The following is a 14,471-nucleotide window of genomic DNA, read 5'->3' as shown; positions in this document are numbered from 1 at the left end:
GTAGTATAACTGAGGTAATGTTGAAACTGATTTAATGATGTGGATCAGTGTAACAAAAGCAGAAATGTTCGTAAAGTACATACTTGCAGACTGGTTTAAACTTATTGTTTCAGACACGTATATTGGACCAATGTATGTATAATTAATGAACTTACCTTTGCATTTCTCTGAAAAAGGACAGTTTGTGAATAAAGTACGTTACAAACATACCTGCTTTTCTTGTACAGATTGAAACACGTGCCTGAAAAAATCAGAGCACTTCACGCAAACTAAAGAAACTGTATATAATATGTACGGAAGCTTATCCGTTTGAAGGTTTTCTTGGGCCAAAAACGAAGGTAGTATTCGGGGATGGTTCATTTGCAGATGAAAAAGCTCAATACATATAATCCTACGCACCTTGCCCATACGTTTAATCTTCTTGTGCGTCGCTAAACAAACACAACAGTGGACCCCGCCCCAAGTTAGTTTGATGTAGTTCACTGAGAGCAGCCGAAAAAGTAAAACTCCGCTGGTAGCTTGGAAATCAACTAAACCTAACTGTCCTGTTCTATCATTATGAGATGTAGCCGCAGCCCCGGTTAAATACAAGTTTGTCTATATACTTGTAAGCTTTAAAAGATATAATTACAACCGTAAGTATAAAATGTTTCAATGTAAGCCGCCAGTGTTACACCGTAATTAAGTTGTAGCGACACGTTGCCGCCAAGTGGTGAACCACTTATAAGTAACTGACGTGACGACTATACTTATGATGGTCCGTAGTGAGTTAACTTTAAGACCGATGTCTGTATACGTAAGTTCAATTTCCTTTTTGGTTTGACAGTCAGTTGAATGACGTCAAGGTACGTGATTTGTCTTTCTTGTGACTAATCAATTTCCTTTAATTCGTGTCGGAAGTTTTAAGACCATAATTATAAACTTCCAGATTATTGGAACAATTGCATCCTTTGAAACGAGACTAAAAAGATCATCTTTCACCTAATATGTGCATGTTGTTTAAGCGATAAAAAGTCGAAATGCTGTACTTGTTGACGGACAATTGTTTGCTTTTCTAAGAAGAATATAGTAAGTTAGTTAGTTTGAGAGTATAGTGATACGAGGTGTTTTAACCTGCCTACTGGTCACGCACAAGTTAATATGATGTTTATGTTGAGGGCGACAACTTTTTTATTTTATCAAGGGATAATTTCTCGCGAGTCTTACGTTACCTTCCGCTCGTGCTCTGCTTAATGAAACGCCTTTGTTATACGTTAGTGGACGACTTGTAATTTTATGCTATAATTGATTGGGAAGTCAATTAACATGTTGCCCTAATTGTCAACCACGAGCCCGTATTCTTTGTAAGGGAACGTTTGTTTACTGATCTGGGTACCAAAACGCAATTTTGGCTCTGGTTACGTTCCGGTGTTGAAATTCACGGTACCCAAATGTGGTATTGGGTAACTGTATACAGTATATTCATTCGTTAATGTAATTAGCAGGTGAAATGGGAAGAGCCCACGCATATTTCAAATCTTAATTCTTATGTGACTTTATTCAATTCTTTGCGGTTAACGCGTCATTCTGTTTTTAAAAGTTGTTATGGGAGGTACGTCTGTCATACAAACATTCTGGTGCCCTTTGTAGCTTTTTTGTTGTGGAAAAGCCAACTTAATTGCCATAACTCCAGAAGGGCTACTGGTACTTATCGGTAAAAGTCAAACCTGCAAAAATTTAAGTTTTAACCATCATTAACCCCAGTTTTATCTCAGTTAATCTTCAGAAACACGATATGTTAGACAGACGCTTTGGGTGTTATATTTCTTTTCTTCTTTCCAAATTACTTTCACCCTAATCATGCCCAAATATAGTGGTAGTTAATTTTTTATGTAGGCAAATTATATTTGGCAAAAGTATCATCCTTTTTTGACGTTTTTGACGATGATGTGGGATAAGCTGGGTAGGCCCGACTAATAAAACATATAATTGATCGCAATTGTTTCACGTGCAAGTATGCAGACTCCGCACCGTTTTTTTTGCTATAGCAAAGTATGATGTTCAATTGCCCGTATGTAAAAAGATAATCGCTCAATACGCGAATCTCACTTCGCAGCCTGCAGTCTTGTTCTTGCGATCATCAAATTAACGCTTCAACGCCTTTAACGGCCAAACTCACTAACATTTGTGTTAAAAACGTGCGTTGTTTTGTATTTGGCCGACGCTGAGTTCCTGTTTCACCGCCAAACTAAGATTTTTTCGACGGTCTTTAGCGACGATTGATCAAATTTCTTAGTCCAGGCTTATTGGGTGATTCCTCGGCCATGCAGTCGCTCGTGCGAATTATACTCTTTAACTGCGCTGTTGTCTTTTCGGATTTGCTGTTGGATTAAAATTCCGTGTGGTTTCCCCTGCCAAGTGTTATTTGACACTCGACATTTGACGCAGTAATTGATCCGCCAGAAAGTTAAAAATCAACAAGCCAACTTCGAACAAATTACTTTGGTTATCTCCAACTGTTTACGTGGTTCGTTTGTTTTTAAATTTCTTAGCGTACAATATTAGCATGACTGAGAACACAGATGTCATTGTCAGAGCTCAAATGTAAATACATCCTAAAGCGACTAATTTTCGATTATTCCTCAACAATTCTTTACGCTCAGGAGGTCGGATGCGATATGATGCTGGGATCAAAACAAGAGGAGGATAAATGTAGGGAGTGCGGTGGAGATGGGAGTTTCTGTTACTTGATCGATGGCATCTTCAATGAGCAGTTTGCCGACCAAGGTATCTGGACCCATTTACAGTATAATTTCCGCATTTTTGTGTTTTTAATTTTGTTTTTAACTTTAGACAAATACCTTTTTTTTCTACTGTAAACTCTAAAGGATAAGGTTTCACTAATACAAGTGGGCTTCCTATTTTGCTCACAATTATACAAATAATCGCGCTTGTTGTTCCGATTTACTGCAACCTAATAGTCTCTCTATTGCGTAAGGTAAATGCGTATAAAATGAAACACATAGATTGCGCACTGTTGCTAACATCCGCGCCTTGACTTCGTACAGCGGGAGATGGCGCCAAGTCATATTTATTATACATTTTATAGAATAATTTATGCCAGCCTGTCGTGTTGCCGTGGCACTGTTTTTCTGATGTAACTGTATTACGGTTCTGTAAACACATTTCGATGTTTCTTCTAAATATACCACCCACCGGGTCAGGGGGCAAGACAGAATAGCCTGCTAATTTACACTTTTAACACGTCTGTTTTGGCAACTTATCCAGACGTAAATAGATTGTACGCTTTTGTCTGTTTGGTCTGTATGACCTACCAATACCCTTGTCATGTTGTTAATGTCCTGTGAGTTAAAAACCTTTCCTTTGGGTTTGAACCAATTCGCTGCATATGTTGACAACAAAAGTAACCTTAGGTTGAACCGTGGTTTCATCTAGTAGCTTGTACCGGTCGCTTATGTTTTTGTTGACTCACTTTTGCCTGGCATCTTAACTGGTCCTGTGTTAGCTAAAATCAAGCAGAGTTGAATTTGTTATGTTACTTACAAGCCAGCGCCATGTGCTTGACAGCTACTTAATATGATGACTGGCGACACGAACAGAGAGAAAATTGCTTAATTGCTCGCTGTATACATGTATTTGACAAATAAAGACAAGTGTGGAGAGTTTATAACTTTAATATTTTTCGAACTAACCAAAAACAGACGCCTAATAACAACGATCTGTTTGGTTGCGGCTTTGAGATTTTGTCGGTGTGTTGTATTGTGGTGCTGCAACCTCATAGTTAAAAGTATTTTGCACATGACCCAGCATTGTTCGCCCATCGCCCACATGGATTTGCTTCAAAGTTGAGACAAGTTGTCTGCTTTTTAATCTAATAAATTCCTTTCCAAAGGAAACGTTTAATTTTGCCGAGAGCCACGTTCCACAGTGCAATTAACATTTTTGATAATATACGTAGGCTTGAAAACTTCCAGAGGTAGGCAGTACTGCTGTACTTTTTCAGTGTCGATACCGGTACCGACAGTACTTTTAGAAAAAAATAACGAATTACTTTCAAAAACTTCATTTTACTTACACCTTAATGCCAATTTTAGCGCTTTTTGTTCTTTTTTAATCTACAAGTGGGTAACAAAGTCGCAAGGAGTGAGTTCACATAGTTTTTGACCTGAAGTAACCTTAAGCGGGATCATAATATCGACATAAATTGCACTTGCAACCTGGTCCGCTCTCTAAAAAGTACCGATACCCAGTACCAGCAAAGTAATGAACTACGTTTTTGAAATAGTACCGAATAACAAAACCGTCGGTACGTTTTTTGCCGAGTACAGGTATCGTTACCAACGGTACTTTCAAAGTATGGACTGCCCACCTCTGTATACATCTTACTTTTTTGCTCAGTAGTTTTATTTTGATTTAATCAATTAAAGTTGTTTTTACCACATACCATTACATATAGCACAACATTAGGGTTAATAATTAGCCATTAATCGGTTTTTGTTTGCACATAATTGGTGCATAAGTGCTATAAAACAATGTTTCACATTGAGTTTATGTTTCATGAAAATCTGAAGCATTAATATGTTATTTAAAATATTCATATTGATATGTTAAGGATACAACGACATGTTGGTGATTCCGACTGGAGCAACCAACATAGAAATAAGTGAAAACAGAGCTTCTAGAAATTTCCTCGGTAAATTCCTAATTAATATACTTTTTAATACTTACAAAACAAGTTGGTATTTCGACGTAATTGAGCATGCTTGTGTATTATTCTATGACTTGAACGTTTCGCAATAAATATTTGTTTCTTGCTATTATGTAATAACAAATCAGTATAAAAACCACGTGTTGAAATTCAAGTATTTTTAATTTAAAAACTTCTTCAACTAGCTGTACGTAAAGCAGCCGGGGAATATGTTCTGAATGGGGATTGGACGATCAATCGTTCCCAGGATATCGAAGTGGCCGGAACAACTTTGTATTATCAACGAAAACTTGACCGTAAGAGGGCGCTCGAGAGTATTCGAGCCCTTGGACCAACAACTGAAGATCTTTTTGTCGACGTAAGTTTCGCATATTTCTGTGTTTATTATGTTAAAATGGTCAACATACAACATACACAGAAAATCATATTGGTAATCAACTTCAGTAAATCGGCGTAATCCTGATGCCTCTTCATTAGTTGTATAATGTATATTTAGATTAATTACTTTGTTAGTGATATTTGACGCGTTTAATAATAACAGTTAAATTTACAAAGATATATCAGACTAGAAGTTATTTGATCATATTAAAAGTATATTTTTTTAGGTTTAGAAACCGTTCTATTATATTTCATTTGTGTATATTTGTCGAAGGAACGATAACATACTATAGTGTACAAATTGATATGCACTCAACAGGATCTTACCAACGTTAAAATTCCTTTTATCTCTTGCTTCTACGTAAACAGCTGATGGTACAGCAACGGCGAAATAAAGGAATCCGCTATAAATTCTACCTCCCCCATGGCATAAGTGACCCAAACAGAGGTGATTTAGAATGGGTGACTTCCGACTGGGGCAAATGTAATCGAGACTGTGGTAGAGGTGGGTTTAGATGTACTATTTTAAGCGCGCTGGGACGGTATCAAGTTTAGTTTAGGTTACCGGTAATACCATGTATTTTTCATGATAGTATTGATAAATAACTGTCCTTGAATTATTGTATATGTTAGCTTTGTGATATGCTAATTTTTATGTAGAGCAAAAATGATAACCAAGACTGTGGAAAACACGATTTTGGCTTTTTGCTTCACGATTTTCCGCTGTTTTCGTTTTCATTTTTGCGCTGCGTGTAAGTGGTAACCCCCAATATACTTTGCTCCCATGCTAATTGTTTGTTTGACGAAAGAAATTTCCATGTGTGATAAGGTTTATACAAGCTTGAGTAGAAAATAAGCCAACGCATGTTTAACCTGCTGTTGTGTGCGATTAACTCTATTTAAACTTTTTCTGATTACTGGAATTTGGTTAGTAAAGCGTAACGCTACATGATATAATCTATACTGTTCATGGTTTAGGTACCCAAGCTCGTCGAGTAAGTTGTCATAAAAATGGCAAAAGAACGTCATCATCAGTATGCAAATCCATACAACGACCGACTAAGAAACGACTTTGCAACGAACAGCCTTGTCAAGCGAGGTAGAGTAAACATTATTTCTTAGCTTTTGTTTTTTTATGGGAATTCTGATGACTTTTCAAGGGTAAAAGTGATGGGGCTTTGAATAATGTTTCATTTTCAGGTGGCAATATTCAAATTGGACTATATGTTCGGTATCATGCAATGGCGGAATACACTTTCGTCAGGTCTACTGCACTGAAACTCCGCCACACTCCGACAGGTAGCCTACTTGATATCTGAAACTTTGGTGAGATTATATAACCTTTATGCTGCGTTACTGTATAAAATTCAGTAAACTTCAGTGAACTTTTAAATGAAAGTACAGTAGCTAGTCACAAATTTTAGCAAAATCTCATTCAGCTCTACGCCGAATTTCTAACCTAACTTTTGTCTTTTTTAAAGTGATCTGAGATTGGTGCAAGACAGCAGGTGCCTGGACGACGACAGTCCATTCCGTCCCATCAACCAGGAGAGATGCAACGTGCAGCCGTGCTCCGGATGGCGAGTTGGCAATTGGTCAGATGTAAGTCAAGACGTTTTTATCCACGAGTTATATAAACCCATACGTAACTTTACAAAGCGAAACGCAAAGATGAACTTATCATGCGAAATAATCAATTAAAATTGAACTATCGAGTAAATAGGTTAGTTAAAAACTTGTTATTACGACTCCAGTGTTCAACGACATGTGGCATCGGTCGACAAACAAGGGAGGTTCATTGTTCTCCTCCTTCATCTTGCTCCTCCGATTCTGCTCCGGAGAGCATCCGGGAATGCAACTTCGGACCGTGTACTGGGATCGACTGGATGTTTACGGAATGGGGCGAGGTAATTATTTTCTTGGAATTGCATTTTTGACTGAAGTGCTTCTTTAATCACAGACACAATTTTGAAGAGCGTAAACGAATCCGTTTTATAAATAAAAATAAAACAATTAACTGCAATTTTTAGAACAATTTTGAAATAACTTTAGAAAAAAGCGTAATTTTTTTACCTGAATAAATTTATGTAGTTTTATCTCTAGAGATGTTAATCCGCTAATCTATTTCGCAAACAGATGCAAATCTGTGAGTTTTTAAACTTTTATTTGTGAAGCTTTAGCCTTACTACGTTATTACCGCAGAAAACAACCATTCCCTCAACGTATTAAGGTTAACAAATCCAAAATCAAATCTTTCTTCCAGTGCACAGAGCGCTGTGGTGAAGGAATGCAGACGCGAGTGGTACACTGTGCCAGTCAAGAAGGAAGAATGTATCCTGATCCCCTCTGCTCCAGCATCCCGAAACCGAACTCTCATAGACCCTGCCATTCAACATCCCATTGTACTGACCCACTACATTGGATGAGCGGAGAATGGAGTGAGGTAAAATATATCAGCGTTAGGGTAAAATTCAAACCTCGCTGTTAAGAAACTTTCTCGGTATTCACCAATTGATTCTGGTTTTTAATTAACTACCGGTAACTAACTATAGTAACCTATTTGGTCGCAGTGTTCGGCGCAGTGTGGGAGAGGCATGCAGACGCGTATGGTAGTATGTGCCGTGCTCCGGAACGCAACATATACGATATTTCCGGATGATCATTGCGTTCAAGAGAGAGAGAAGCCTCCGGTGATGAAGAATTGTTCCAAACCGAGCTGCCCTGCCACATGGTTTACCGGTAAGATGGGAAAAACGATAATAAGCGAGAGAATTGAAATGATGTCCACTTGCATTGAATTTAATAATAATGACGTTTTTCAATTTCGGCTTCATTTGCGTGAACTTTCGGAGTGTGCTATCAAATGTCCGGAATTTTTTTACGATTTTTTTTGGTTTTTTGTTTTTTATTTTTTATTTTAATTTTGTTCATTATTACATTATTTTAATTTCACAATAGCATATAACCTCTCCTAAACATCCAACCCAGGGCCTTGGGATGATTGCACTGCATCCTGCGATGGAGGAATTCAGACGAGATCAGTCATGTGTCTCTCGGAGCTCACGTATATGCCAGAAGATGAAGAAACGTGTCTGCTGTCAAGGAAACCACTCGCAGAGAAGATTTGCAATCTTGAACCATGCCAGAGATTAGGTGATTACTCCGAAGCAGCCTGTTGTTATTTTGGTTAACTAAGTCGGACGCCTTTCATTTAGCAGCTAGTCATGTTATTATCAGAATCATTGTTAGGTGAGATGTACAGTACGAAGAATGTTTTCGCCAGCAGAATTAACGTTCTTTTAGCTTAGCAATCTTGTCTGTTCTCAAGCTTGGACCACGCATGGAATTATGTATTGATTAATAATAATATTATTAATATTACTATTATTCTCATGCGTGGTTAACACGATCGTAAAATTTGGTTGCAAGAAATTTTCTGTGGGTCCAACCTTAGATTAAATCATATTCAAAGTTTTTTTGTTATCTAACGAAGAAATGAACCAACAAGAGACAAACCGATGGTTGACTAAATCTTTTAAAAGATCGTCGCTTTTCTAAATTCACTCTTCCATTAGCAGAGGAGGATCTTTACGAGCACAATTTAGTTGAATCCAATTCAATCTTCCCAACAAGAGTTGATAAGAATGAAGAAGAATGTCGGAATTCGGAATTCGGATGTTGCCCTGATGATGTAACTCCAGCAAGTGGACCACGCATGGAAGGATGTATTGATATCAAGTAGGTTACTATTAATGTTAATATCAATATTTTCACGAGATCGGCCAAAAACACGGCTCATGTTTGGAACGGGTTACTTTAGTTTATGTTGACAAACGTTTACTCTCTGCTTTAAACAGTGAGTTATTAGCACACCGTTTGAAATATTTTGGTAAAAATTCCTGATTTGTTATCATCGTTATTTCCTGTTAACTTTTAGTCCCACAGAAGACTCTGAGAACTCAGTGGATTGTTTCACCTCCACATACGGATGTTGCAGAGATGGCGTGCAGAGGGCGACCGGGGCCGATAACCTTGGTTGCCCAGAACACGGTAGGCATAAGATTATAACAACGCTTTGTACTTGTAGTTTAATTTAAGGCATTTTCTTGCTAATTCGCTGAAATTTCGAAAACATTTCGGTCTTAGAAGTGTTATTGACATACTACGTCACACAACACCATGCTTTATGAGAGTGTATTGCCTTTGCAAAACGAGTATTGCTTTTCACAAAGAAATCTGTCACGCGCCGCCAGCAAGAGGCTCCTTCTGTGGCGAGTGGCAATCGAGGTGGTATTACAGTCCATCAGAGATGAGATGCGAACATTTCTGGTACGGTGGTTGCGGCGGGAACCGAAACAACTTCGACAGTGAAGAGCAATGCCGAGCTGTTTGCGGCTCAATGTCCTCGGGTAAGCTCTAACAACGAATACCAATTCCTTAATATACAGTATCAGGGTTTTGCATATCGAGGTATTCGCATTTAAGAAAAAAGTGTGGGACTTCAGTTCAAAAAATGTATGATTTAATGGAGGTGTAGAAACGACCAAATGTGGATTGGTCGTTGGCTACAAAGGTTATCATAGCTTTCTCTCAACTTTACCACCTATTTCTTCTTATAAAGTTCGAGACGGAAGTTCAGTGACCGACGAGGTTTCGTCACCCACCCTGGATACCACAATATTAACAACACAACGATCGCCAAACTTAAGACAATCAACTACTGCCCCAAACAGACCCCATTCCAGAACAACACGTTCCGGTAAAACCGTTCGCATTTTGACAACTACACCGACACGCGAGGCTATATTTGTACCACCGACCATAGCCACATCCTACCGTGAAACTGACTCCGACAATCAAGCGTTTGAGAGCTCAACGCACGTCAAGGCCTCGCCAAAAGAAATGGGTTTAACTGAGTTAGCCAAAGTCTTACGACGCTCTGATCCTAAACGATGTTTGCTGCCGCAAAGCCAGGGACCTTGTTTGGGGCGGTTCCAGCGCTGGTATTACGATCCCATTGACCAAACCTGCAAAAGTTTCATCTACGGTGGCTGTGTAGGCAATAGCAATAACTTTGAGGCCATGGAGCTGTGCGATTTGACTTGCAAGGGAAACGGAATACCTGAACCCACAACTAAACCTACTAGGCGTAAGTCCATCGACGTAAATTGCCGCTAGTTTCGTGATAAAACTTGTTATTGAATTAACTGCTTGAAATCACTCAAAGTTAAGTGTAGCAAATACTTCTTTGCGTCATTTAAAATATCCCGTCCTTTGCATTTTTCTTTCAGCGCCCACACGCTGCGAAACGAAACAGATCATGGCGATTTTTAAGGAAGATCGAATCCCGATGTGCGACAGCTCAACCGGAAGATACAAACCTCTCCAGTGCATCAGTGATGTTTCCGGAGTTACGACTCTTTGCTGGTGCGTTGATCCGGAGTCGGGAACGGAACTGGATGGAACAAGACGCTACGGATCTATTGCTGCGGATTGTAAGTTCAACGGATGTTAAATTTAAAGTTTGTTATCCTCGCTGCGGTTGTATCCTTGCGAGTATATATTGAGTTTGCTACGATGTTCGAAAGAGCTTAATGAACTTTAGAAAAACATCATAATTATTTAGTATTTAAATTCTTAAATACACGCATCTTTGAAAATACTTTTATGAAATTAAACAAAACTAGAGATTCGTTAACGGTACATGTTTATCAGGTGATGCTGCCTTAGCAAGAGTGAGGGCATCCGAGCATCCGTCGTGTGTTAACAACCAATTTGGTTGTTGTCCTGACGGTGTGACCCCGGATAGCGGAAATGACGATTGCCCAGGTAAGATGCTGTCATAAATTGTTTTGTGATTGAACCAGCTAATTTGAAAAAAGCACTCTTTATGGTTAAAGTACGGTTTCGTGATGCTTTCTGCAAGTTTTTAAGCCTTAGACAAGTCTCAAGTGCGAGCCTCACACGTCTTCTTCAGCAGTTAGTTACTCAGTTAACGGCATCACGGCATCCAAACAGCGATATGTCTCTAGCATGAACATGGATTCTTTCTCGCATTAACTTTGGAATTTTGTAACTACCACGACATGATCATGTTTTTTGTAGCTCCCGTCCGCATCGGGCCTGCGCGCACACTGGTCAGTGCAAGATTAGGAGGTTTCGCGAGGATCTCATGTCCAGCTGAGGGATATCCTAAACCGACCGTTCGTTGGTTCAAGAATGGGCTTGAAATAGGGCCAGATAATTTGAGGTATTTTGATTTAAACTACGTGATTTCGTAACTCATCAGTGCTTTGCGAAATGCTACTGTAGTGTAATTATAGGTGTTACTGTAACTATATTATATTACTCTTGTTTGAATATCAACATAAAATTTCTTTGTTTCATTTCGAAAACGTACTTTCTTATTGTTCAGATCTTCAGTCCACTTAGATGAAGAACGTACCGCCTTGATTTTTGTGTTAGTTGACCATCAAGACGCCGGATCTTATGTATGTTCGGCCAGTAATGGTGTGAGTGATCCGCAGCAGCGAACAATCAGACTTACAATTCTTTGTAAGAATTTTTGTTTTATGCATAGGTTTAAATAACTCGTTAGACCAAACTAGTGTTACTTGATATAGTGGAAAAATACAAATTTTTAAATACAGTATCGGATAATAATAATAGATGTACCAAATATGTACAAACTGTGTGCTGTGTAGTGTATACTGCTGAATGCATTGCTTGCTGTAAGTTGGTAAATATCAAAAGAGGTAAATTTTTAATCTGGATGACAAAAAAACAGTTCTTCCATTGTACGTCTCCCATGCCACCCAGAAATGCGTACAAAATTTATTCTAATTGTTCAAAAGTAACTAAATTATTAACGTTTTCAGCTGAAACACTAAGGTTCCGATCGACACCCAGCGATGTGACAGTTTATCCTGGAGGAACCGCTCGACTGAAGTGTCGCACCCGTGGTAGTCAGGGCACCATCATGTGGTATAAAGACGGCAAACCGCTTCGTAGAAGTAAGTGAAATGAACAATTAAATATCAAAAATGGATGTTTGTTAACCTAACACATCACTGGTGTTGTCGTTTAGCTGTTACGTACATGTTGATTGCTCGATTAGCTTATTCATTTTAGTGCTGAGCGCTGAAATGACCTATTCTATTTTGCTACTACCATTGGTGCTTCGCAGTTTACATAATCATATAGTTTTGGTAATATACACCTCTTGGTTTCATCTCGAAGGCAACACCGTGTTGATTAAACCCTGGGGAGATGTTCGAATCACGAGAATAAGCCAGGCGGACGCAGGAAGATACACTTGTGTTGCGAACAGTGAACGCGGTGGAACGATTTCCGCGTCAGCTGAAGTATCATTAACAGGTAAAATACCCGACTTTTCCCAGTTATAAATGTACAATAAATTTATCTTTAACGTTTTGTGATAGAATAATGAACATATTGTAAGTCAGACTATGGCGTAATGTGCATCTATCTAATACATGGTTAGCATACATTGCATTGAAAATTCTGCGTTCGAGGTTCTCCAACCTTGAAGAACCTCATAAACAAGTTTCTCAACGTTTTTACCTTGTTCCATCAGACACCACTGCACCACCAGTGTCATCTACCAAAGCAACAACAACGACAGTGACGTTAACGTCGACGGCTGCGCCAAAACTGGCCACCGCCATCACCGAACAGTGTTTAGACTTTCCAGAATACGCAAATTGCCAGTTGGTGTTACAATCGGGCATGTGCGAGCAATATATCAGATACTGCTGTGCGACGTGCCGGGGAAAAGGCCGCCAAGTCCCTGCTTCGAACACGGGCAGTCGAAGAGCGACCAGTCTCTCGAGATGAAACCAGTTCTTATCATGAGAATGAGAGAAATGTTTCGAGGTTTTCTCTTCAGAGCGTCTCCTTATAGTTAACCTCACTATGATGACGAGATAAAAGCAAGAAGACTTCAGCAAACAATTTTCCGAGAGGATCTTTTTCTATTTCCGTTTTAGGCCGCCATAGCCAACAAGTGCATGAGTTTTAAGTAGACATAATCTCATTCCATTCACTGAACGCCAAGTGAATCTGGCTGTGGTAAATCTATCTTTTGTATCTGTTTGGCGATTTTTGTTTCTGTTTCGACTTTACGTATCACCAAGTGTTTTTATTATTACTCCCATTTGTATCAGCATATCTCTCTTTTATTTTCTCTTTTCATACTGTCTTGGATCATCAAGATCGTTGTTATGGGTTGCAGCGACGTATACGCTTAACTTTTTTTCAGAAGTGCCTGAAGAATTTTGATAGGGTTTTTCTACGTGATGAATAATCGAACCGGTGTAGTTGGTTCTTTTCTAAGCCAATATACGTTTTGTGGTTGTGCTATTGGTAATTTTTGGTCATAGTTTGTTCCCCAAAAAGGGCAAATTACTTCCCACACATTGCTCTCACTGTTTACTTTACACTTTTAAATACTGAGGATCTTGCCTATGATTGGTGTACTGCGACACATTCGTATCACATGATCAGGCGTTGACCAATCGAGGTTAAACCGCAGATAACTTGCTCTACAAGCAAAATCAGCATATAAATTATAATCGTTTATAAATACAACATTTTCTCAATACATGCCGGTAAGTTATAACATATTAACGTTCATGATGCTATGAGCACAAAATCGAACTCGGTTGCTTTACCAGAGGAAAAACATGAAGTCGTTTTTCTCAGGTTGTGTTTTGTCGAATCAAATTAGCTGTGACACTGTTGGCATAAAAATGAGCCGCTTGCAATGAAGTGTGTTCTTTTCCTATTCCTACCGAAAGGATACCATTAATTTTTGGTTACTGCGTAATCAACTTAACCTTTTTCACCTCTTATTTACACGTTCATACTGTTATGGTACAAGCGTGCCATTGATTTTGTTTGCAATATGAAATACAGAAATTGCTTTTCATTTATCCAGTGTATTGTTGGAAAGTGGCTATAGGTTTAACTGAACGCTCTGTGTCAGTTGCCTGTAAAACAAGAACGCGCGCGTTTAACGAATTTCGGCCCGTTTTTTAGGCTACTTTCATAAGCAAGTTTTTATCTACACTTTCGTCCTGTCTTGTGTGTAGGCTATACTGTTACAAGAATCAGGATTTGACGATTTTGTTAAAACATCGGTACATGCCGAAATCTACCACGACTGTTATTACGTTTGACCATTTTCGTCTTGCTGCCGCCCAAAATCACCGCATAGGAGAACTTAATTAAACTCGTTCATGTTGGATTAGGCTTGCATGTGCAACAATCTTTGAAGCGCTTTTTGGCAGAATTTGCCAGACGTGGGTTGGGTTGCAATGAAGACGAAGGAAATTGTGTAGGGTTTTGGTTAGATTCGTTTACT

General features: G+C 38.8%; 1 protein-coding gene across 2 annotated transcripts in view; it reads left to right on the top strand.

The window, feature by feature from the left end:
- The window catches only part of LOC143461727 (papilin-like), a 32,400-nt gene extending 18,360 nt beyond the window's left edge, over positions 1-14,040 (top strand). Inside the window, exons 6-27 of one of the 2 annotated variants that reach the window (XM_076959566.1) lie at positions 2,643-2,766; positions 4,613-4,693; positions 4,894-5,066; positions 5,456-5,591; positions 6,065-6,185; positions 6,287-6,385; positions 6,568-6,688; positions 6,841-6,993; positions 7,350-7,529; positions 7,657-7,825; positions 8,075-8,239; positions 8,662-8,824; positions 9,024-9,136; positions 9,319-9,495; positions 9,708-10,235; positions 10,378-10,581; positions 10,802-10,915; positions 11,192-11,336; positions 11,502-11,641; positions 11,965-12,099; positions 12,326-12,463; positions 12,684-14,040. In XM_076959566.1, coding sequence (XP_076815681.1) covers positions 2,643-2,766; positions 4,613-4,693; positions 4,894-5,066; positions 5,456-5,591; positions 6,065-6,185; positions 6,287-6,385; positions 6,568-6,688; positions 6,841-6,993; positions 7,350-7,529; positions 7,657-7,825; positions 8,075-8,239; positions 8,662-8,824; positions 9,024-9,136; positions 9,319-9,495; positions 9,708-10,235; positions 10,378-10,581; positions 10,802-10,915; positions 11,192-11,336; positions 11,502-11,641; positions 11,965-12,099; positions 12,326-12,463; positions 12,684-12,943 — 3,639 coding nt within the window. In that variant the 3' untranslated portion in view covers positions 12,944-14,040. The remainder of the gene's footprint in view (positions 1-2,642; positions 2,767-4,612; positions 4,694-4,893; positions 5,067-5,455; positions 5,592-6,064; positions 6,186-6,286; positions 6,386-6,567; positions 6,689-6,840; positions 6,994-7,349; positions 7,530-7,656; positions 7,826-8,074; positions 8,240-8,661; positions 8,825-9,023; positions 9,137-9,318; positions 9,496-9,707; positions 10,236-10,377; positions 10,582-10,801; positions 10,916-11,191; positions 11,337-11,501; positions 11,642-11,964; positions 12,100-12,325; positions 12,464-12,683) is intronic. The other variant, XM_076959567.1, reaches the window with a different exon arrangement.
- Positions 14,041-14,471: the final 431 nt, after the last annotated feature.

This window comes from Clavelina lepadiformis, chromosome 6, assembly GCF_947623445.1.
Source record: "Clavelina lepadiformis chromosome 6, kaClaLepa1.1, whole genome shotgun sequence".
In the NCBI taxonomy this organism is placed as follows: Eukaryota; Metazoa; Chordata; class Ascidiacea; order Aplousobranchia; family Clavelinidae; genus Clavelina; species Clavelina lepadiformis.
Note: the sequence above shows the minus strand (reverse complement) of the source record. Positions and strands in the feature narration are given on the sequence as shown.